This window comes from Martes martes (assembly GCF_963455335.1).
Source record: "Martes martes genome assembly, chromosome: 6".
Classification (NCBI taxonomy): Eukaryota; Metazoa; Chordata; class Mammalia; order Carnivora; family Mustelidae; genus Martes; species Martes martes.
The window spans coordinates 103,544,574-103,570,566 of NC_137893.1; the positions used below are offsets into that span (position 1 = coordinate 103,544,574).

General features: G+C 37.2%; 1 protein-coding gene across 2 annotated transcripts in view; it reads right to left on the reverse strand.

The window, feature by feature from the left end:
* Positions 1 to 25,993, reverse strand: part of KHDRBS2 (KH RNA binding domain containing, signal transduction associated 2) — a 482,992-nt gene that overhangs the window by 174,359 nt on the left and 282,640 nt on the right. For both annotated transcript variants that reach the window (XM_080806642.1, XM_080806643.1), the window contains exons 5-6: positions 17,202 to 17,329; positions 10,817 to 11,015 (exon numbers count right to left, since the gene is read on the reverse strand). In XM_080806642.1, coding sequence (XP_080662768.1) covers positions 10,817 to 11,015; positions 17,202 to 17,329 — 327 coding nt within the window. The remainder of the gene's footprint in view (positions 1 to 10,816; positions 11,016 to 17,201; positions 17,330 to 25,993) is intronic.

A 25,993-nucleotide genomic window follows, 5' to 3' on the forward strand; every position in this document is an offset into this window, starting at 1 on the left:
ACATAAAATAAAGTAGTGGACTAGATAAGACCCTCTGTAACACCCAAAAGTGTATGATGGTCTTTTGCATTCAGGAGACCCTACATAAATGAAGTGAGGTAGGTGAGGTACATCAGATCATATCCCATTCTCTCTACAGATGTGGGACACACTGTCCAGGAAAGAGACCACGATGAATTTCAGCAGGATGACAGGCAGAGCACTGGGAATTCTGCAGTCACAAGGGCCATCAGCTGCAACTGTGGTCAGAAGAGGTCATGGTGCGGTTCAGCCATCTGGCTCAGACAAATGGCCCGATGGTTTGGCTAAGGAATCCTCCTCATCTCTAAGCTTAGTTGAGTTAATTTATCTATTTGCAAAAGTCTGTTACGTTATATTTCTACTAGAATTTCACCAGTGTGGAAGTCATACAACATTTAACAGCCAGAATGAACACCAGCTGGTGCTCCGTACTTGTGTGGAGCAGATGAACATATAAGTGGTGGGTACCAGTTACTATTCTGGCGAGTTATTTATTATTTTGCAGAGGTATAAATTTCATCCATATTATTTAATAAAAAAATATTGTCATGTAACAGAAATTACAACATGGGCTGACATTACGCTGACATTACAGCAAAAGACATTGGCTTTTCTTTTCAAGTAGTTACATCTAGTACAGCTAGGAGGGGAAGAACAGCAAGAATATTGAAAGCAAAATCTCTTTCCTTCCCTATGACACACATCCTCATGACTCACATCAAATGAGCTTGTTAATTTAATTTTTTTTACACCAAGAATAGAAAAAAAAGGGGGGGAAGATTTTGGACTTATTTGTGGAGGTTGAGAAGTAGAAAGAAAAGATCACCTGAGAGAACAAGTTGCTCATCCTCTGCCTACCAAACCTTCTCTCTAGCCCTCGCACCAGCTGCCCCCAATGGTCTCTAGCTCTGTTAGTACCATGGCTGTGGAAAATAGGGAACAGATCACTTTACATGGATGTTTATAGGTCATAGGTGAATGTAATGAATGTAATACATTAAGGGATATTTAAAAAAAAAAAAAAAGCCCACTAGTGGCATACTCTCTGCTTTGTTTCTAAGAAATATAAGGCAGAATTCATCCACAACATGGTTTCATATAAAGGGAAAGTACAGTTTCCTATCTCCAATAATGAAGAGAAATTGTCTTAATTCAAATGTTGAGATTATTAAAAGTTATTGCAAAGAACATTTGCAGCTTCCCCAGCAGTGCCTTTAACTCATAAGATACTACAGAAAATAATCACAAAGATCCGTAATGGATGGGAAGATTCAGCAGCTACTATTTTCAAGTTACAGGGGGGATCCATAAGGAAAGAGGGCCAAAATATGGATAGGTACTCAATCCTATGTGGCCACTCCTATTTGGTTTTTCTGCAAAAGCCCCTGGCAATCTAACTAGCTAGGCAAGTTGTATTTAACTAAGTTCTGTTTGCCACAAAACCTTAAGGGTGGTATTGACAAAACACATAGAACATTACTTTTTGGCCAGTAAAAGAAAAATGATTTTAGGATTCTTACATCTGATGGTCACCCTGTATAAGTCTTATTTTTTTTTTTTTTGTGAGGACAATCATCAAAATCATAATCAACTCAGAAGAAAAAAAAAAGGATATAAAAACGATTAATTCATACTCAACACAGCCTCTTAACATATCTATAGAAAGAAATTAAGGCTCAATTCACTTTTGTTATGAATCCTTGGGCCATGTGTATGAAGCAAAGATAGAAAATAAGATGACCTAAAATATATTAATAATACAAAAAAAAAGAGAGCGCAGTAGAACTTGCGAAGGCTGAAGAGGCAGTTTTGGGGACATTTTTGCCATGGCTCTCCTCCTTATGTCTATAGCAGACCCTGCAAAAAGATCGTAGGAGCAGGGCTGAGAGGAAACTTTAAAATACTTTATAATATTTTCCATCAGCTAACACTTGACTGAAAAAGGCACATGGAGGAAACTTATTTTCATCTTTGTAAGTGTTACAAAAGCCATTAGTCATCGTGGTAATTATAAGGTACAGGTTTGGATACAATTGGATACAATCCTAAGTGGCCAATAGGAGAAACTACATCTGTTCTAAAATGACTTAAAATCTAAAACATAATGCTAGAAGAAGGATGCTTTGTTCAAGTTTCAACTTCAGAAGGAAAATGCACACAATTTCAGAGGATGTTGCCTTATATTAATGGGAAATAATTGAATATTTTAATAGTCCTTAAATACCCCTATCTTTCTCTGGAGGTTTAAACCACAGCAGCATTATGTCCATCCTATCATTTAAAAAAACATTTCATTACCTTCACATGTTTTGGTTAGTTTAAATATTAGTTACATTTCCAAAAAAAAAAAAAATCCTACACTGTATTCCAGTAAATTAGTCTCTACTAAGAGGAGACTAGAGCATGACGCTCAAACAAGAATGTTTAATGGAATACAAATATCTAATCTAGAAACTCTAATAAAAATCTCCTTTCGTTGGATGAAGGCTCTTGGCTATTATACAGAAAACCACCACACGTGGTTCCCTCAAAATGCATTATAGATCAGGCTCATAATCTTTCCTTCCACAAAAATGGCACAAGAATTGATTTCAATTATCATTTAATACTTATTTCCCTCTCCTGTCAAAAAATGTTCCATACACATGAAATTGGGAGGTTGGCAGCCTGAACTCATTTATGGAAATTTTAAGGACTATTGATTTACCAGTGAATTTTCTAGTTCTCTCATTGTTACTGGAAGGATGCCTCAGAGTTGTAATCAGATGATAGGATGGGCTTGCATGCTGATAGGCTTAGTTAAGACTGATGGAAAGAAAAGCTTTTCAAAAGTTTGTCAAAATGAATTTTATAAATTAGGTTAACATGATTGATTATACACAGCCAAATTTCTCATGTAGCATTGAACTGACATTTCTTCTGGCTTTGTTGTATCCCCATACACCATTTTGGTATCTGGGTATTAACTGTTGGGAAAAATTTAAGATAATTTAAAAATTAACTGGACTTATGTTTTTGGAAACAGGGAACTATTTTGTGTACCTGAGGGTTTTGTTTTTGGTCTTTATGCTACACCAACATAGAGGCTACAAAAGAGTCTTTATTTAAGCAAATATTTGTGTTGTCAGTATATTTTTATAGGGAGTAATGGTCTGACGGACACTTCTGGAAATTGTGTGCATTTATCGGCACATTTAATTCTCCTATGGAATCTTTGTTAAAAGGAGAGCATCTCAGGGCACCTTGGTGGCTCAGTTGTTAAGCATCTGCCTTCGGCTCAGGTCATGATCCCAGGGTCCTGGGATTGAGTCCCACATCGGGCTCCCTGCTCAGAGGGAAGCCAGTTTATCCCTCTTCCACTCCCCTTGCTTGTGTTCCCCTCTCCTGCTGTCTACCTCTCTGTCAAATAAATGAATAAAACCTTAAAAAAAAAATAAAGGAGAGCATTTCCACAAGGAACAACATCCTTATCAACACTACCAACATAGCCGCAGCTAAGTGCAGCTGAACAGACTTTCAGTACTGGAAAGAAACTAAGGTTACACAGTCCCGGTTTTTTCTTTAAACAATATCCCACCCCACCCCTCCAGCCCTACATATATCATCCAATTTCCTAATAAATGTTGCCATTGTTTTCTTCTAGGGGGACCAGACCAAGAGTTTGTGGGTCCTGAAGATACACAATTTTGCATTCTATCTTTAAAAAAGTTTACAAAATTATGAATATGTATTCGGCATGAAAGTGAATATTTATTTTGAATGACAAAAGCAATCACAACTAATTAGAAGATTTTAAAAACTGAAAATACAAACATCACAAAATCCAGAAAATGGTACAGTATTTTTATTAACTAGTTGCCTAATATACCCCTATTTTTCCTATTTTTTGAAGGCATAATTTTTTTTTAAGATTTTATTTATTTATTTGACAGAGGGAGAGAGATCACAAGTAGGCAGAGAGGCAGGCAGAGAGAGAGGGGGAAGCAGGCTCCCTGCTGAGCAGAGAGCCCGATGTGGGGCTCGATCCCAGGACCCTGGGATCATGACCTGAGCCGAAGGCAGAGGCTTAACCCACTGAGCCACCCAGGCGCCCCGAAGGCATAATTTTTGATCACCTTTACTATGACAGTGACTTTATCACATTTTCTGTAGAGAGGAGAGGAAATTCAGTTTTTTTCCTCTAGCATGGTTGACAAAACCTTTGTTATAATCGATAGTTTTGAAAGTTTCTTTCAGTTTCACAACTCATTGCTGGTTACATTCTAGACTATGAGGATTACTGTCAAGTTAGGGGAAGCATCTATCAAGTTTCCCACAGATCTGTTGTCATGATATGGAAGAATTTTTGACAGAATATTTCTGGCCCCATACAATTCGAACCATGTTTCTCCACCACTAACCACGTATTTTCAGCACCAGTGTCAGAGCCCCCAGTTTAAATAACAGTGAGAACTGTGTCCATGAAGACTTGTATCATAACACCAGGGGAGACGGGAAGAGTATTCCTGGAATCATTTCTGTAACAGAGCGCTAGCCATACCTAATCATACAAATAAAAGATCCGACTACACTGAAGGTGAATGAACTCCACTTAGCACGATTTCACAAATGGCCTTGTCTGCTAACATCACCCAAACCAAAGGCAAGTGTGACAGGTGAGGAAGTGATCTCAACTTACAGCAGGTGAAAGAATTTATTTCTGGAACTCAGAAACATGACCCCGTGAGCACCTGGGTAAGCCTTGGAAAGGAGTTTCTTCAGCTTCTAAGTCCATTCTTCACTGCCTGCCCCTCCCCACTCCAACCCTCCCTCCTGTCCCACTCTCATCCCTCCTACAGCAAACCTTGGGGTGAGCCTTGCCTGGTCCTTCCTATTCCTTTCATGACCTCTTGTCTTAAATCCTACTGTTTCCATTTTCAGTGTTTGGCCTGGATACTTTCAATCCCGTTCTTACACTTACATAAGTCAAGGTCACATCTCATGAAGCCTCATTGCCGTTGATTGCCTAAATATCTCCTCTTTCTTAAATGTTCTCCAACCCACCATAATAATTGAGAATTAGGAACAATTGAGAATTATAAAATTCCCCCAAATCTTTATCTTCTGCTCATAAATCTTTAGGTAGCCTTTAATTATAGCTGGTAACGCTAGACCCTCAGCCTTTGAGGTCAGCCTATACTATGTCCGTGGCTATCTTAAATGAATTCTATTTCTCCAAACCATTCTCTCAGATTCTTCAGACTTCCTTTGAAAGGTCCCTCTTCTTGCCTTCCCCCTTATCATTCCTTTCTGCATGGAGCTTCCTACCTCTTCTCTCTACTTGTCAAAGCATACTTGCTCGTCTTGGTCTGCTGTTGCCATCTTCCTAGCTGTGTTAGAGGTTTTCTAAAGCATCCAATGCCATGGTGATAACTGCCTTTACTGGAAGCAGGTGTGGTCTCTCTTTGACACTTTATATGCACTATTCATTTAATAGTTATATAAAACATGTATATGTACGTAAGTGTGCACAGCTATAACATCTTTCCAAAAATATTATAAGAAGGTTCAATTCAATTGCTATCACTAAACACTTTACTACTAGAACTGCAAACATAAAATAAATTTAAGAAATACTTTCTTCCTTTAGGATGTTTAATTAAATCTTGTGAGAGAAGAGCAAAAATTACTTGCAGTACAAGGTAAAGTAAGAGTCCTATATAGCAATCACATATGACACGTTAATCGTTAGACTCTCTCTCTCCCACTAGATGGCATGCTTTTCAGAGTAGAGGTCTTTTTAACCACAGCTTTTATATTTCCAGCACCTACTTTCTGGAGATACTGAGTTTTCCATAGTCAGAGATATTCCTGTAGGGATGGGAGATGTCCTAAATATGGCTGAGGGGATTCAAACACTGACTAGCGGACTGGATGGGAGGTATGAAGCACAAATGGTTTGTATTCGTGCATGTCAGTTCTCTGTGAGACAAGCTTATGATGACAGAGATCCAGAGATCCAGAGATCTGGAGACTGGAAACTGCATGCAAGTCTCAATTTCAAACTTTACTTTCCTCATCTACTAAAATAGCTCATGAATAACTGGTTGTCGTTTATTAAGAGATTAAGTGAATGAATACAGTGCCTGGAACCTGGTAGGTACTCAAAAATTCATGTTTCGGTTTGCCCTTTCTTAACATATTATCTACTGATAGAGCTGATCAGCCTCATATTTTGTCATGTAGGAGATTTTCTGAACTCTACTCTTCAATTCTCGAAATCTACTTTAATCACAATGATGGATCTGTAAAATTTAAATGTACCTCTTAGTAGGAAGTCAGTGAAAAGTAACTTTAACATATTGAAAGTCTGGATTAGGATGTGTAACAATGAAACACAAATTCACATTTTTAAAGACTCCACTAACACTAATGGTGGTTTTAAACAGCAATCTCATTTACTGTAAGCTGTTGCTTGTCAGGCAAGCTGCAAGGAGTGGATTTGATTACATATATACATTCTGTGTGGTCAGAAATTTAATGCTGGAACCCAGCAGGGGAGAAAGAAAAGTCTGAAAAGAGAATTGGCTCCCAGTGTCATTTATAATAAAGGGAAACTTTTCTAAGAAATTTTATCTGAAAGTTAAGAACTCCTTTGAGATTTTTACCATCAACTCAGCATGGTGCTATTATTTTGTTACTGAGACACTTAAACTTTTGTTTTTCTTACCCCTTACAGAGGAATCAATAGTTTAAAATTAGAGCAGAGAGGAGCAGCTCTTGAGTGTTAATCTAAGCTTGGCACTGAGACCTTAAAGATTGCTGTCAGCAGCTTATCAGTCATGCATTAAACTCTGTACATACTCACTGTTTATAGGGAAAAAATGAAAATATGACAATGACAGGTTTTAATGAAACATGGCATAAAGGGGTTTTGAAGAAAAGTTATCTACCTTTTCCTATTACCAAGAGTAAGATATTGGAGCTATATTTCAGGATATCTGCCAAGTTCATAATATTTTCTTCTCTGGAAACTAGAGAAGGAATCTCCTCATATTCCCCCCGGAGTTGGGCTTCCAGTAAGGAAGCTTATATTGTGTGAACTTGACCTTTACCCTATTCTTGCCACTTGTAGCTGGGAAGTAGTAGATCCCAGACTTAATTTCCAGAAACTGTTCTAGTCATAGCTGACTGACTAGTGTTGGACACTTGACAAGCCTGGGTGAAAATGATTCCCTCACCTGGGGATCTAGACTAGGACTGAGAGACAGACAAACCAGTCAGTATCTGTAGGTGACAAGAACTGGTCACGAATGTGGCAGCCCTAGGGTGGACAAACATCGATCAGAGACGGCAACAAATCCAATCTGTAGATTAAGTGAATAAAAACTTATGCACGTGGTGTGACAAGCACTGGGTGTTACACGCAACTGATCAGTCATTGAACACTACATCTGGAACTAAGGATGTACTATATGTTGGCTAATTGAATTTAAATGAAAGAAAGAAACATATATGCAGAGAACAGACATGAGATATAAGGATTCTTGGCAATTTTCTGGTTCTTTGTTCTAGATCTTTCTTCAGGCCTGATAGCATTGCTATTACTGGATTTCATGACTCTCTATTCATATGATCCCCCCGCCCCCAACACACACACACCATCTCTGTTGTGGATTTTTAATTTATTCATTCAACAGGTACTTATGTCATACCTACTAGGTTTCAGGAAAGAGATGGCAGAAGACTAGGCTCTGGGTTTCCTGACCTGAGGGTTGTTTATGGGGGAGAGTATATTTATTGTTTTTCGTTTCGCAATTTTAAGATTCTCTAAAGATTTTAAATACTGATACCTGATACTATATAAAAGATACGTTAGATGAACACATTTCCCCTTTCCAGGAGAAAGGGAAATCCAAGCCTCCGTGTATTTACAAATGACACAGCAAGTGACGGGTGAGAATGCAAACCTCGGGATTCAGCTATGTGTTTCTCAAGTAGGGTCCCTTCCCTCCAGCAACGCAACTGACTTTCCCTCAGGCTAGATTTTCCCCTTCCCTCTCTGGCACTCCTCATTTCAATAAAGGACCCCTCGATTTAACCCACTTGTTCAGTTCAAGGTTCAGTGTAACCTGTACTTCACAGAAACGTCACAAAGATTTCATTTCGTTTCTTTTTTCGCAAGTTTTACATCTAACCCATCATCAAATCCTAACAGATCATTTTCCCAGTGCTCTCAGACTCTGATCTCTTCTCAGCCCCTCCAAGCCATTATTCTGTCCATGGGGAATGACTGCAAAAAGTCACTTGCCCGTCTCTGTTTCTACTCTGTGCCCACCCCATATTCTGTTCTCCAGATGTCAGCAGAATAAACCTCTTAAAACATAAATCTGATCATGTCACTCTCCTGCCCAAAAGTCCTGTCCATTCCCTGACCTTATCTCATCTACCACCTCTGCCTCACACATCCTGTTCCAGCTGTAATATTCTCCTTGCTGTTCCCCAAATATTCCAAGCAGGTTCCATTTCAGGGTGTCTGTATTCCTTGTTTCCTTTACCAGGGAGGCCTTTTATGGAGGCAGCCCCTAAGCCCGGACCTTTGCTTCGTGATGCATTTGTTCAAGTCTTGCCAGCACAGAGACTTTCCCCGACAGCCCCTGGTACAGTAGCGGCCTCCCACTAACCCCAGAGCATTTATGTCTACCTGGCATTACTTGGTTCACTCAGTGATACGTGTTTGCTCTCCTCCCACTAAAATGTGAACTTTAAGGAAGCAGCTGTTTGGTCTGTTTTGTTCACAACTACATCTCCAGGACTTTCAGAACAGTGCCTACAATAAGAACGAGGCTCAGTAAATGATTGGGTGAATGAATAAAAGGGACTAGATACTTTTCAAATATTTAAGTAAAAAATTCAGATTATATGGCTTTCCTTAGTTTCCTTTACTTACTCTAAGAACTACCCTCCTCCTAGATTTCCATTGAGAATATAAACTTTCTTATTCATGTTGCTATAGACTCTTTATGCTTTTGTAGCTTACTCTTACTGGGTCTGCATTCCAGTGATTTATCTGACTATAAATTGGAATGCACATGGAAGGCTACAGTGTTTTCTTAGCTATACCAAAGCTACAATGTTTTGCCAATCTTATTCTCTTTCACAGTGCCCTGTAAATTTCACATGCCCTGTACATTTTCTGGTTAATAACAGTGTTGACCACAATTAACTGAAAAAGTTTTCTTTCTCTTTTAATTTTTGAAATAAAGATCTGACTATTTAAACTTCTATTTGGAAGATACAAACACACCAGAGTAGCAATGTACATAAAGATGGCAGAGGTAGAAGGTTTCTTGGAGATTTAAAAAAAAAAAAAAAGAAACCCCCCAAACCTCATCATCCCTTTTGTGGATTTTTAGTTCACTCATTTAACAAGTTCGTATTTCATACATTATATGTCTTAGGAAAGAGATGGCAGAATCAAGACTAAGCTCTGTTTCTTGTCTTGTAGTCTTGTTCACAGGGTAGAATACATTTTGTTTCCAATTTTGCAATTTTAAGATTGTTGAAAGATTTTAAATATTGATACCTGATACTGTATAAAAGATTTTTTTTGGCATAAAGCATACTTTAGATGAACGTATTTCTTCTTTTCCAGTAGAAATGGATTTCTAAACTTAATTTTTCTTCACTCTTGAAAATATAGTCAATGTTCCGTATTAAGCAGTAACGTTATTTCTAAATACTAACATAGTCCAAGCACTAATACATTTTTTAGTGACACCTATCGATAATGTTCACTTTGTTTTAGAATAAATTTTACTTCATTATTAACCGGTTCATTAAACATTTATATCTTTTGAGTCTAGCATGTGATGGTAACTGTCCTTGAAGAGTTTATGTTGCTGTTTTTTTTTTATTATTTTTTAAGAGTTTATGTTTAATAACTAACCATTCACAGAGAACATTTAAGAAGACAGCGTGTCTGTGCGTGGTTCAATGAAATAAACACCCAGACCAGGGATGAGCATGCTCGAAAGTTTAAAGGTAAAATGAATCTATTTCATAAGATGACGACTGGCTTCCATCAATTAACTTTAACATTTACAGTAGATTTACTATGGTTACACAAGTGATTAAGAACCTGTCCCTTTTAAAATTTTTACAATATTCTAGTCACCAGGACTAGAATACAATGTGACCAGTGGAATATTAACAACCTGGATGAAAGGGTGTATGTCGTGACCCAGTGGTTGGGAAGGGAGGAGAATGCTTATAGACACCTCATTTCTTCTGCTCATTCTATATTTTTTGAATTCTTCACATCTGCCAATCCCGTATACTTCATATGGTGAAAGAGAGAGCAAGGATATTTAAATGAAAGACCAGTCGTGTGATCTTACATTCTTACCAAAGTTTATAATGCAATTATATTGTATCTGTCAAATGCTTCTGAGTGATTTTATGCTCATCTTTAACATGTCCTAGAAGAAACTTCTGAGTATATGACAATTTACATTATATTCATAATTATATCCATTTTGAAATTGATCTTCTAAAGAATAAGAAAACCTCAGGATAGTTTGATTCTTAAAATGCAAACTGTTTAACTGGTACCAACAATCATGGAACCTGGAAAATAAATGTTTTCTCAAAATGCTCTGCTTTAAATGCGCGGCTTAAATTTTGTTGCAAATGACCTTTGTTTTCTGTGACAAACGTCATCTGCTACATTCATGGTATTGAGTGTCTCTGAGGGTTAGCCTATTACCCAACCAGCTGAACCGTTCCCAACCACTGATTTCTCAAGGGTACTTACATATTCTTCATAAGCTTCATGGGCTGGAGGAGGGGGTGCCCTATATCCTGGCACTGTCGGTGCCCCCCGGGCTCGTGGGGTTGGGACGCCTCTTGCTACAGGGGGCACTGGAAGAGCTCCGCGAGTCACAGTAGTCCCTCGAGGGGTGAGTACACCTCGTCCAGGTGGTGGGGGAGGAGGAATGGCACCCCCACGGCCCCTAGGAGAAACAGGTCATGTACAGATGAGAAATCAGAGATGAGAGAAAGAGACTAAAACATAGCATTCCCATCTTATCACCATATGATAGGAAGAAAACCAAGTTTATCTGTATGCACGAGTGCTCCCAGGTGTGTGTGTGTGTGTGTGTGTGTGCGCGCGCGCGCGCGCGCGCATGCATAATTGAGTTTCCTTAGGGTATAAAGTACTTTGACCTCTACGGTAGAATAAATTTTGTAAATGTTGGCTATAACTTCTCATAATGAAACTCATGCAAAATGCTTTAATATAAAATGGAAAAAAAAATGAACACAAACCAACCCACTCTCATTTTATTCCAGTTTTTCCAAGCAGACCCAAATCAGAGCTTCAGCTAACACATACAGTATTTCCTGCTTTTTAAAAGTTCACCGTATGCCAACTTTGCTTTTACAAAAGACGTACATTGGCACCGGTTTTCGCTAACTGAAAGAAATAAGATGATGATTTCCGCTTTTATGAAAAAAGGTGAAAAGCAAAAATAGTGTTGAGCCTTTTTTTTTGGTAGCAAGTCAGTACAGGGGTAGCATGTACCCTGAGCAGCCAGAGTGTCCCCATCAAGCTCCTTCCCCAAGAACTACACTTAGCATCTCAACACCAAGCCGTCAGAGCTTTGAACGGTGTGAACATCTGTGCTTTATCTCCATTTATTTTGTGCATCCATTACCAGGATGTGTCCTAAGGTACCAGAAAAGCCTGAGAGGTATTTTTCAGGGGTCTGGGAACACTCAAAAAAATTTCCATATAAATTAATGGTAATTGCTTCTTTGCTTTATGCCATTTCAGCTTATGAAAGGTCTCACAGGCATGCTAGATAGCAGGGGAAACCTGGATGACCCACTGGACCATCCACGAAACTGAACTGCTGAATGTCAGTGTCTCCTCCACACTGGAGATAATTGACAGTGAGGTGCAATGTTGTATTTACAAAGGAAAAAAAAAAATCTGTCTGCACTTTCACACTTTAATAAAATGTGGAACTTGAAGCACGGTGATATCATTCTGCTTATTCTAGTAGCTGAAGCTTGAGGTCGTTGAAACCACAACTCACTGTCACGGATTTGTCATCAGGCATACGACCCCCTGAACTGGTAGAGTCACTAATATAATTTGTTTTCCTATGGTAACTACAGTGTTAGTGAAATACGTCAGGTTTCTGCGATAAAAGAGTAGACTGAATGCTCTGTACTATGGTGCTTGACACAAAAGTAACTTGTATTAAAAGCCTAAGATCAAATGGTTGCAGCCAACTTTTATGGTTTTCCAAGGCCTTTGGAAAGGTTGAGTGTTTGAAGTCTTTGGGCAAAAGTGTGGTTATTTCACTTTTTATTATGTCTGAAAGGCTGGCCTCCAGAAAGCACTGCTTTCAGCAGGAACACTAAAGCTTTGGGAAAAATGACGATCATGGGGATGTCAACAATCACACTGTTTGGCTGTGCCCACAGATGGGGGATGGAGGTTATGCATTCAGCTATGAATAGCAGTCAGCTGGCTCTTTCTTGCTTGCGGAAAATGAGCTTTTGTGAGCAGACGGTAAGAATGCTGGTAGAGTTCTTAAAAGTTTTAAATAGATTATAGAGCTGATGAATAGAGAAATTATCAGACAATTTATTGTAAGTCTAATGTACAGAGAATGTTCTTCTGGATTGGGGAAGGTGAAATACAAAAGACCTAGAAGGCCCAGTGCCCATTTCAAATACAACAATAGCTGAGAATACACTATACTATATTACCATGATAATATAAAACACATCTATGAAAAAGGATGTAAAGACCAATTTTACCTTTACTGGGCCTCCAAGCATCTCTCTGTTTCCTCCTAATTAGGGTGAGCATATGTCCGGGTTTGCCTAGAACAGTTTTGATTTACAACTGTTGTCCTAGCTTCCTGTTCAGTTGAGCATTTTAACACTCTCAGAAGTGCCCAGGTGTGGGTAGTAAATTATATTTACACTACATTCACAAGTGTTGTCTATCCCACTGAATAATCAGAGGTAAGTAAGTAGTATAACTAACTCCCTGGGCTTAAGGTGGATTTTTTTTTTTTTTTTCCTAATGGGTAAAATCGAATCTCTGAATCTGTAACAATTCTTCCTGCTTCAAAATTATATGAGTGTAGACTCAGTCAGTTGAGTGTAGACTCATAATTTTGGCTCAGATCATGATCTCAGGATCATAAGATTGAGTCCCACGTGGGGCTTTGTGCTCAGCAGGGGGTGTTCTTGAGATTCTCTCTCTCTCTCTCTCTCTCCCTCTGCCCCGCTCCCCACTCAAGCTCTCACTCTAAAAAAAATAAATAAATAAAAATAAAAGTAAAAAAAAAAAAAAAAAAAAGGGACGCCTGGGTGGCTCAGTTGGTTAAGCAGCTGCCTTCGGCTCAGGTCATGATCCCAGCGTCCTGGGATCGAGTCCCACATCGGGCTCCTTGCTTGGTGGGGAGCCTGCTTCTCCCTCTGCCTCTGCCTGTGCTTGCTCTCTCTCTCTCTCCCTCTCTCTCTCTGACAAATAGATAAATAAAATCTTTTAAAAAAATAAAAATAAAAAAAATATGATGCTCACATCAAATGTAATTTCTCACCCTATTCCTCCCTCAATTACGTCCCAGACACAGCCCTAGAAACCTGTCTCCTGAATCTGACTCAACACCTCTTATAGGCTGTGTCCTTTCCTTGGAATTTTAATCTCACATCTCTCTTCTCTGATTCAGCTGAAGTCTCACATCACCTATTTTAGGATACCATTCCTGGATGAATCTACACTACAGTATCCTTCATTTTTCTGATTTCTCGAAAGTCTTTGAATACAATCTAGTTATTGCCTACCCACTTTGTTGAAAATTATCTTGACTGAGATTACCAGTCACCTACCAGTTTCCAAACCCATTGGAGTCATTTACAGTCCCCATTCCACTGCACTTATTAAATTTGTCACTGTGGATTGATAACTAGCTGGAAAACGCCTTCTTTGGACCCTTGCATTCTCTAACACTAATGATGTCTATTACCTGTTTCCTTCCTAACACGTGCCATATCCTGGATGATATGCCTCATATCAGAGGTTCCGTCACTTGTCTGTCTATTAGAATCTCCTTAAGACTTTGAAAAACTCTAAATTCCAGACCACACCTGAGGCCAATTAAATCACAATCTCAAATGGCAGGAATCCCTCAGGGATTCCAATGTGCAGATCAATTTGGGAACCACTGTCTTATATGTATCATCTAATTTAAAAACCTTTACCATATTGTTATGTAGCTATTCCTGAGATACTTTAAAGGTTGAGTACCAAGTCACACAGAAGGTACAAGTCACCTGCTAAGGTCACACAAGCAATCCATATACCTTGAATTAATTATAGGGATAATTTTATTCTTTGTTTAACTTGGTTCTTCACCTCATTTTAGTGGATGATGTCATTAATCCCTAACTACGTTAGACATCAGAGAATTATCCTTGTCGTGGGCCAAATATTTTTTCTTCTCTGACATCTAATTGGGCACTAATTCCTATAAATTCTAATCTCTAACCTACTCCTGTATCTCCACAGTCCAGGGAGTGTTCATTTCTGTCTTGGATAATGGATGCGTCTTCTTACTGGCTTCCCTGCCATAAGTCAGTGTCCTTCTGTCTGTCTCTCTTTGAGTGCTTTAATTCTTCTCTCTCACTTACAGTGATAACTGAATAGTCTTCCTTAGAAACAAGTATGACGACTCCCTTCTTTCACAAACTCCATTAGTGCTACGTATTAATTCTCATTGTAGTAAACAAAAGCCTCCAAAATCCGCCCCAATTTTTATTTTCCTCAGTTTGCTCTCAATCAATATATAGTGATGATGTGTGTCAGAGATGTCAAATATCTTAATTCTTCAATTATGTACTATAAATTATTATAATATATAGACATAATGCTTTGTTCTGTGGTTTGCACAATTACTGGAAGATTAGTTTTTATACCTATATTTATTGAAATGAAAATTGCTTTAATTAAATACATTTCCAATAAATTATTATAGAAGTTTTCAAATATCCCAAACACCATTCTTTTTTAATGTAAGTGTAATTGAATGACTTAATAAAGTCATAATTTCCTAAGTATATACAAATTAGCTTCCATTAACTCATGTTTTCAAGAGCTTCCTAATCAATATGATCTTCTGTTTTGTAAAGCTGTTTCCTTATTCTTTTCTAATTGTAGATACTTTCCATCATGTGGTTTGAAATAGAAGACAGCAGAATTCTGGTCCATTTACTTTCATTAATGTTAATACATTGATGATATCAATATAGCATTGAAGTGAGGTTTAAATTTCAACATTAGGTAGTATCAGATTTGTATGATATATGTGTTGTTAAAAAGCAAAACTTTCAAACAATTTTTTCTAGCACACTTAAAAAACTAGACCACAATGCCCTATTCTTTATTAAACCATAAATATTAATATTTTAGAATGAAATTGTACTGAAATTGAGTCTTATATGGTCTGCTGAAATTCTGAAATATAATGATACATTAAGGAGCATCAATAACAAAATAAAATATATTAATACGAATTTATAATCTCAAAAGTAAGTTAATGCATTTTTTTAAAAAATGGTGCTAATTTCAAGGAATATAGAATAGAAAAAACTTGTTCCCCCTCTGTAGACTTTCTAAATATATATTAGGTTACACTATATAAAACTCAATATATACTAGGTTACACCATATAAAATTTGGCATTTTGGGAATTACAAAAGTGACAGTTTCATTATTTAAGGCACATGATTTAATCAATTTAAGATTACCTGTAATGATATCATTTCACAACCCATCATGATGAGCTTAGAAATGTACAAGATTTTATAAAAGACTGATTCCATAAAAGTACGTCCATAAAAAAAGTTATGTCACATTAATTTTTAGCAATAAAAAATGTTCTTAATTAGCATTAGAGAGCACTTATTTTCATCTTTAGGGATAAAAATGTAATAATCTCTGGAAGATTTTAAGAAGTTTTCCTTTAGTCAAATGTAATTTTCAGAATTGACACATTTTATTTTTAAATAGCCATTGCCTTGGTATTTTACTTGGATATTTATCATTTTTTATTTTTTTTTCTGATTAACTGCAAAATGGAGGTGTTTATGATTTAAATGTTAAAACTGATTTTTGACACTGGTGGTTGACAATATTTGGGGCATAATTTATTAAATAAATTGAATCAGCAAAGTATCCTAAAATCTCTGATGATGATTTCTATGCAGTGTATGAAATAATATTCTAGATCTATATCCTTCAGAGATTTGAAGGCCAACTCTAACAGGGTATAGAGAATGACTGAATTACATAGTCTGTGTATGAAGGCTATGAGTATTTTTTGCTTTACCTCTTCACAAACCAATGCTTTCTGTTGAAAGCTGGATTAATTCAGAATCATACTAAGCAAATTCTGATGCAGAAAGATCCCAATTTTGTGTGTGTGTGTGAAGTGAATAATATCAAATAAAATCCTCTCTGCTGACCAAAGGCATTCCAAAGTCAAATGTACCTGAACTTTCAATACTCTTACCATCAGCCATATAAGAAGTATGCTTTTCTGGCTTTCTGGACCAGTGGTGCATATATTTTCTCCGTATCTATCTAAACATCTATCTGCCTAGCTCCTCATCCCCGACTCTCTACCTATCCAGAAAGACTATCAATTCAAGGGCCACTAACGGCACAGACACATTTTTAACTTTCTCCTCATGCAAGATCATCCTGGTTCAAAAAAGGCAAAGAATTGTATCATCTGCATGCTCTAATCCTGAGGTCAGAACCACAAAGAAGAAAGGCTCAGGTTTATGCCTCTTATTTTCTTAGGATAGTTGTTAAGAGCTCTACCTGTGAATTCTAGAGTCAGACCGCTTATGTAACTTCGGGCAAATTCTCGACACCTTTCTGTACCTCAATCTGTCACCTGTGAATGATACTTAAGCTTGGTATGGAAGGCTTGGTGAGTTAATTTATGAAAGTGCTTATGCATTATATAAGCATCCACTGTCATGGTTTTTATCGTGGTGGCCACGGTTGTTGTTTATTCCTACCTGTGAACATGGCACAGGGCAGGTCGGCAAAGGTTTGCCATCCATGTTTGCTGTTAATTTATTTCAAGTAAGAGCTAATGTACCTTGAAGGGGTTGTGGGAGCTATTCTGATCCCTCTGCCTCTAATGCCTCTGCCACGACCAGAGTCCTCTGAGCCATTTAAGTAAGATAATTCACGTAGCTGTTCCTGACGAATCTCATCATTGTAGTCCTAGAGAAACAAAAACAAAAAAACAGGACCTGATGAGTTAAAATGGGGCATGGGGGTTCTTAGAGCTGAACAAAAACAATACAAAAGGAGATTTTTCATCCATTTTCTGGAGTCTTGTATATGAAAATCTAAAGTGATGTAGAAAGTGTATATACTTTAAATTCCTATTTTTATATAGAGAAATTGAAGTTGCTTCTTTTATCAAGGAAGTACTCAGCAGGAAACCAGATGAAATGTGCTGGGATATCACTTGATGTGTTAGCCAGAAAAGGAAAGACAGCAATACAGAACAAAATCGAGGAATATACCAAAGTGGTGATTAGCATAAGGAATACTGAAAAACAACTCTCCTGGGATGGTATGTGTAAACTGCGATGGCTGCATGATTCTCAAACACCTCCTGATGCATAAACCAAAAAGGGGCAGTCTCAACGCCCGAAGTAGACCCTGTGTTAAAATCATAAAGAAGGACAAATCACAGAGCAAAGTTTCATACAACTGAGAAGCTGCGCAATCCAACCAAACAACTTGACGGACAATACTTAAAAATAAGGAATTTTTGGCGATCTAGCAATGGGATGATGGAAAGATAGCCACAGAGAAAGGCAAATTTCACAGCAATAACCAGAGGTTCAGTCAAAGTCAAAGGGACTTTCTTTATCTTTCATCAGTGTGGAAATATGTCCATCATTTTAATGGGACCAAAGAAATGATTGGAGTCACTAACAATGAATACTCTTTAAAAAACAATTTATCAGTCTTACCTGTCTCTCCTTTTATTAACACACACCCCCATACCCCCATACACACCCCTGCTTGAATAGTACAAAATTGAATAATTGGTTATTTTTACCAAATGACCAATCTGATTAAATTCTTTTTCAGTAAATATATGTTTAAGTGAAATCATGGTAGTGGATTTGCTAGTGCTGGAGAAGGGCCTAGAAGTGGACACTAGAAATATCTGTAAAGGGAAGCCTGACAGAAATGATGTTTGAAGCCCAGTTGTGGGCCCCAAAACACAAGTATATCCTCTTACCAATGTTGCCGGTTTAGCTCTGCATGTATGTGTTACAGTAGTATTAACTAACTACTCTGTATCCTTACCCACCCACCTCTGTTCAGAAAAAGGCAGGGATGCATTCAGCCTACAAGGATTTCTAATGCACAGCTTTACCTCATGCTCCCCAAATTGCCTTGATTACAAGCAGAAGTACTAGTCATTCCAAAGTATTTATCTTCTTATTTTTAACATGTTGCTTTCATGTTCATCCTCTTCAGCATCTCGTAATGGGCTCAGCACACTTGACTGACAGAGAACTATACAGTAGAAAATTACAGTTTCCACTGTAATATATATATTCCACTTCTACTTCTTAATTTTCACATTCTAGTAACCACCAAACTGAAGAAAAACATGGCTATTACTTCCTTAGGATCAGGGAATGGGACGAATTGCTACTTCTGAGTGAACTGACCAGCCACCATTAAAATGAAATATTAATTCTGTAATTTCCTGATGTAATATTCCTAATTGGTAAGGGGAATCATTTTGTTTTCTTATCTGAAGAAAATCCATGAACTCTCAGGGTCCTTATTAACTGTAAAATGAGATAGATTTTCATTGTTGGCAACCCTGAAGTTGAAAAACTAAGAAATTGGAGATGAATTCAATATATGTAAATTCTACTTTTATGCTAGAATCAGAAAATGTAATAATGTGGATGTAGTCTTATGTATCATATACTCATAAAGAAGAGGGGGAGGAGGAGGCTGGGGAGGAAATAAGGGACAGGGAGGACAAACATATTAATCAGACAATATGAAAGAAAAATTCCCAATTTGATCAGGCCTCCCTGCATCCATACCTTAGAGAGATCCCATTACACTGACTCTGGAATTATCGATGTGATTTGTCTTAGCCAATTGGACAAGAAGAAAGGTGACAAAAGCAAAGACTTGAAAGGTGCTTCCATACTCTGGAACTTGCCCTTTTTTGTCACTGAGACCTATGCCACCAGGTGAAGAAGCCCACGCTCACTTTCTGGATAAGGAGAGACCATGTGGAGAGAGGCTCCAGTCACCCCTTCCCTCTTACCATCCCATCTGAGTTCCCAAACATGAGAGTGAGGCCATCCTAGACCATCCAACATGAGTCAAGTGGATGAAGACTGAAAAAAAATTCACCTCCTTACTCCCAGAATGGGAATAATAAAGGGGTACATTAAGCTAGCATTCTGGTGGTTTGTTTTATGCAAAAACTAACAAATCTAGTTGGGGCTGACCAGCATGGAACACAAGAGACCAGTCAGAGAGGCTTACTTCAGCAGACTTTCTCCTTTCCTGTCCAAAGGAGGGTGTGTAGGTCCAGGTGTGATCTACATGTTTCTTGGGGTAGGTATAGCCCTCGTGTGGAGGTAAATATAGCTAATGTCATACCCTAGTGTCATTAAAGTTTGAAATGTCTACTTAAAATACTTTATTCAGAGTTGGTGCTCACCGATCCAACTGCAGATTGGAATTCAGCGTCTAGACAGAAACCTGCTGACAGGGAGACAATCTTTATCTTATTGACATGAATATCTGACACTGTGGGTTAATTCTTAGTGTAAGCAAAACAGCTATTGTTGATATACAATCAAGTTTTCTATGAGCCTAGCTGCATATTCTGTTTAAAGAAATGACCATCTTCCAGGGTTGTGGTGGTCAAAAGAACAGGCCTCTACCTACAGAAGTAATTGACTAGGAATCCCCGTAGCTCTGTTCTGAAATCTTCTTGCTCTCAAGGCCGTGCTCCTCAAGAGCAACTCCTAGTCAATGACCAGATGTGGTCAAAATGCTAAAAGAGGGCCATTCCGGGGAGTCACGGGACGCCTCCGCCTGTGCCTCAAGGATTCTCTGACAGCCTTACTGAACTTGCTGTGTTTTTTTTTTTTTAATTAATTTATTAATTAATTTTAGATGGGGGAGGAAAGAAACTGGAGGGGGGAGAGAATCTCAAGCAGACTCCCCACCAAGCATGGAGCCTGACACAGGGCTCAACCTCACAACCCCAAGATCATGACCTGAGTGGAAACCAAGAGTTGGACACAACTGACTGAGTCACCCAGGTTCCCCTGAACTTGCTTTTAATGTCATTGCACCAGAACAGTCTAGGCCTTTCCACTTCTCTTTCCTTTAGGTCAGATATTGTGATGTGAGGGCTTCCCAGTCTTCCTTTGCTCCTTTATTTATTTATTTATTTATTTATTTATTTATGTTTGTTACAAGAGCATTTTCCCTATCAAAATCCTTATGTGTATAATCCCAATTTGGCATCAATGAATATACAAAGTGTTGACAAAACCAAGTTCTTAAGATTACAAAGCTGAGAGCTTTGATAAATGCATTAACGTTAATGCTGGTGGAGCTTATTTTGTTTAACAGACCTTATACTCTGATTAAATTGTAGTACTTGCTGTTCTCTTACTTAAAAATGGTTAGATATGGATTAAACATGAAACTGATTATTGATTACCAAAAAGGGTAGTAATTGATATTTTTTAAGAAAATGAATGGCATATTGCCAATGATTGGCAATGAATGGCAATTTTTTTGACAGTTCACTTAATAGGACAATATGAAAGAGTCATGGAGTGGACAGACACAAGCCATATCTTGGGCAGGAGACCAGAACAATGTGGTTGGCTCAGATAAACTGCAGCAACAATGAAAATCTGTGCGTGCAAGTGTGTGGTGGGTTAAGAGAGAGAGAATATGGGCAACCACAAAAAAATTTAGGAGTCTTCTACTGGTAAGTGAATGATATGATTGGAAAAGGTAGGGACAAAAGACATTTTTAAGTGTAGAGATGACTAGAAGTAGAACATTAACCAAATAAAAGAAGAAATTAGGGGGAAAAAAAGGCTTAGAGCTGGAGAATTCGTATTTGGTCTTTTTAAAAAAGATTTTATTTATTTGAGAGAGAGAGCATGCTCAATGTGGGGAAGTGGCGGGAGAGAGGTAAATTCAGACTTGAGCCAGATGTGGGACTTCATCCCAGGACCCTGGGATCATGACCTGAGCTGAAGGTAGACACTTAACCAGCTGAGCCACCCAGGCACCCCTTGTAGTTGGTTTCAATTACCTTAAGTTTAAAATGCCAAAGTGACATTAAAGGTTATCTTAGAAATTCAGATCTGGGTTGGGAGAGTAAATCTGAATGTCATTACATGTATTTGTGATAATAGAATATTAGCACAAAGATTGTATAAGAGATTAGTAAAATAATGCAGTGATAAAAATTTTCTAATCATACTCTTAATGTAAATTTGTATCAGTGAAGATGTCAGTTAAGTTATTAACAACAGTATGTGGATTATTAAATATTAAAAGACAAGGTCATTTAATAAACTCAGGTTTTTCTAATTAGATACTCAAAATATATACACCACTGCATTTATAGTAATGAAGCATCTACACGTTGCAAATAAATATGGAAGAGAACATTTTTAATGCCCACATGTAAGGATAGTTGATACTAAATATTTTCTAGACTGAATATATTCTATGGATTATTTTTCTAACATAAATATAATTTTCTAAACCCTAAATTCTGTAATTTTATATTATAGTGTTTTTTCCAATCTTCATTAAGCACAGATCTAATTTTGAATTAATCTTTCATAACTAGAACATGAGTCTACCTGAAGATAGTATATCCAGTTGAACATTTAATTATGGCATGTGTTGCTGATGCTTCAGTTATATAAAATCATTTTTTTCAGTTATATAGAACCTTAAAGATACAAGTAAACCAAACATTCCAAATTTACCTTATAAATGTTATCTTATTAAAAAAATGTATCATCACATAGTTCATTTGAATGGTACTGAGTTCTAAGGTTCTGGAGTCATAAAATAATTATACTATGAATGGGTGGTTGTAGTTTTATGGCATTTCTAATTTTAAAACTCAATTAGCTAGCACACGCATTCACTGAAAAGTAAAAATATAAGTTTAAGTGGTAATTATGATAATTTGCATTTTATATTATTTTAGTATTTTTAATTTCTTATTTGATATTAAAAGACCTTTGAGAGAGAAAGAGATAGAGATAGAAAAATAATTACCTAAGCATGTAAAAAAGTTCACAAGGGACCAAGAAAGGTTAAGTTATGACAATTCAGGACGAACAAAAATGGAAAAAATAATTTCCAGTCATTTGAGATAAATAAATAATGAATATTTTAACAAATAAACATGATATAAACATATTATTTATAATAAATAAATTAATAATAAAATAATAAATATAAAAAATAAAATCTTATGTATTTAACTGGTATGTGAAACAAGAATATTACAAAATTCTTTAAATAAAACTTACCCATATTTTAAAGAAAGAAGAAAATAAATGTCTAGAAGAAAATGAGTTATACTTACAGATGAACCTTAATATTATTTTAGATAAGATTCGAAATTACTGGGATTTTACACTTCAAATAATGGAGAATGTTTTACTACTTTGGGTATACCAGCAATAAATAAATCATACACACATTAAAAATAAATCATACACACATTAAAAATACCCTTTGCCTTGAAGACGAGTTATAAGGCGCTTCACAAATGCTGATGGGTTTGATCTGAAGCTTTGGTTTCAGATAGAAGGGATTGAAACATTGAACTTTTAAATTAATCTATCAAGGCTTAAATAACACACACATATACAAAAACATTTTTAGGATTGATTCAAATTTTAATTTTATTTTTGTCCAAAAATATTATGTCATAATATTGGACATATTGGACATATTATTACGGACATATTATTATTGGACATAATATTATTATGTCCAAAAATGTTGCTTGTTTGCTACCAAAATGTAAAAATCGCCCCCTTGAAATAATAACAAAGATATTCACAATACTTGTTACATGTTCCTTTTGCTCAGGGTGAGGCAAATTAGCCCTATGAAATAATTTCCCTGAAATTCATGCGTGCTCCTTTTTGCCTCTCTGACAAGGCCCTCCCACTGTGACGACATATGGTGTAAACAGCATACACAAAAGCTCAGAGCAGACAGATGTTTGGATGTTCCTAGAAAGGACTCATGCTCATAGTCTGCATATTTAATGTATATGCATAATTTCCCAGTTACATACACTCATGTCCATCTGTTATGATGGCATTATGCCCACATACAAATTGGGAAGATTATTTCACTTGCCTATAGATGCCAGGTGATGACAGGTGTAGATAGGCTACCTGGGGGCACAGTGAGGGACCATTTTCCTGCCAAATTCCCTCCTCTGAGACCCTGATGGGCACTACACATTTAAAACTGCACATTTAAAACTGTGATTATAACCACTGGTAACATGTGAACGTATATTCAGCTCTACCAAGGCCAAGACTGTCAGACGACATCAGGGGAGAATGAAATGCAGACTGTGACCTGGCTGGGCCATGACAAAGAGACCTGGGATTTCCTCAGCCCCTACAAACAATTAGGTTAGGGCACTTTCACCAGAGTAATAAACAAGAAAGTCTGGGAGGTAATGGGTCCTGTGCCAATATCAAATCTGTAGCTGAATTAGACTGGGTAGGAAGCTCTTTCGGAAAACAACTAGTGCTGTGCTGGATATTATTTAGCAAAACATCTTGGGCTATTAGATAACAGCACTTAGCCAACACGGGGTGAGTTTTAATCAGCCCAGGCGTGGTACCAGGAAACCTCATTAACAAAATGTGGTCAAAGAACAGTCGATTCAGATTTATTAAGAATCTGTTCGGTGCATGACTCTGCATAAGGTCTAGATAAAGGCTTTATAAAGCTTGTTCGCCAAAGGACATCGAATATCACAAAGTTAAAACGTGGACTTTGTATCTTGAACTGCTAGTGAAGACAATTTCTGTCACTCAAGAAAGCTTTCTCTTTTTTTCCCATTAACAACTCATATTGTGCACTACATAAAAATCATCAAATAAGACAATATCTATACAGATTTCAGGCAGATATTTTGCAGGATGGTTGATTTATTTTCTATCTTATTTTATTAAACCTTTGCAAACACTGGTGACTGATACATGAGCTCTAGGAGCCAAGACCTTTTGATTGAGCACTGAAGGATTCATGTATTTCAGTGTATTTGACTCGTGTATTTGGTGTTATAACTTCACCCATTCTGGCTTATAAAATCAGCCACTACCTCAAGTTAGATTTAGGGTAGGAGATAAATATTTAAATAATGGCAAATGAAAGATTTGGATTGTTATTCTAAAAATACCAAGTTCCATTTGTTTAAATAGAGCCAAAATAACCCTATTTTCTTCAGCAAAATTCCTTGGCAACTTTACTGCACACATGAGACAGGAGCTCTTTCTGAATTTTAAGTTGAAATAGGCATTGATTCAATACTTTGGCATATTATATCTACCTTAATTTATGAAGACAAAAAACAAACAAACTCTAGGCTAACACAGCACTGATGTTCTGTTTGGAACCATTGATCCAATGGATCCAAACTCTTTTTAAGAGAGAAATCATCATGATAAGGATACATTTAGAGAAGAGTGCAAATTCTGTGCACGAAAAACACTATTCTGTGCATAGTTGATAGACTATTGCACATGTGGGTGATTTTTTATTAATAACCTTGTAATTCTGGGCCTTCCCCCAGACATAGAAAATTTACATATTAAGATAGTAATGCACCTAACCAACTAGATTTTTTAAAGTGCTTAATGGAGTTTTGCTAAATAAATCATTTTGGGGGCACCTGGGTGGCTCAGTGGGTTAAAGCCTCTGTCTTCGGCTCAAGTCCAATTCCCAGGGTCCTGGGATCGAGCCCCACATCGGGCTCTGCTCAGCAGTGAGCCTGCTTCCCTTCCCCTCTCTGCCTGCCTCTCTGCCTACTTGTGATCTGTCTGTCAAATAAATAAATAAAATCTTAAAAAAAATAAATAAATCATCATTTTATTTATTCAGTGTATTTCTGAGCAGCATGCAAGTTCCAGACATCGATGTCGGTGTTGGAGACACAGTAGAAAAACGCCCCTGAACCACAAGACTCAAATCCCTCCAGATGACTAGATCCCTGCACCTGTTCATGAAACGTTCTTTCTAGACAATGAGAGAAGCAGAAGCCTCCTTAATATGCTCTGAATCAGTGTATGCTCAATTCATTTTTCTTTTTGTTGATTTAAATAATAATTTACTCCTGATATTATAAAGATGTTTTTAGTAGCTACCACCTTTTTATGTAGAATGTCAAATTCTACATTTCTGTTTTATTTACTTATTTATTTTTAAGATTTTATTTATTTGACAGACAGATCGCAAGTAGGAAGAGCGTCAGACAGAGAGGGAGGGAGAGAATGTCCAGCAGACTCTGCACCGAGCACCGAGCCCGACAGGGGGCTCTGTCCCATGACCCTGAGATCCTGACCTGAGCCGAAACTGAGAGTCAAAAGCTTAACTGACTGAACCACCCAGGTGCCCTTACATTTCTGTTTTAGATAGAAAAGTATTAACTAAGAAGAGTATATAGGTGGCTCATGAGAAAAATCTCTCCCAGAAGTATTTTTTCGTTTTTCCCAAATGAAAATACTGTAATGATTCCTTCTGTGTTTTTTAACCAGGAAAACAACACCCTATTCAGCCATGGCAACTTTTTTG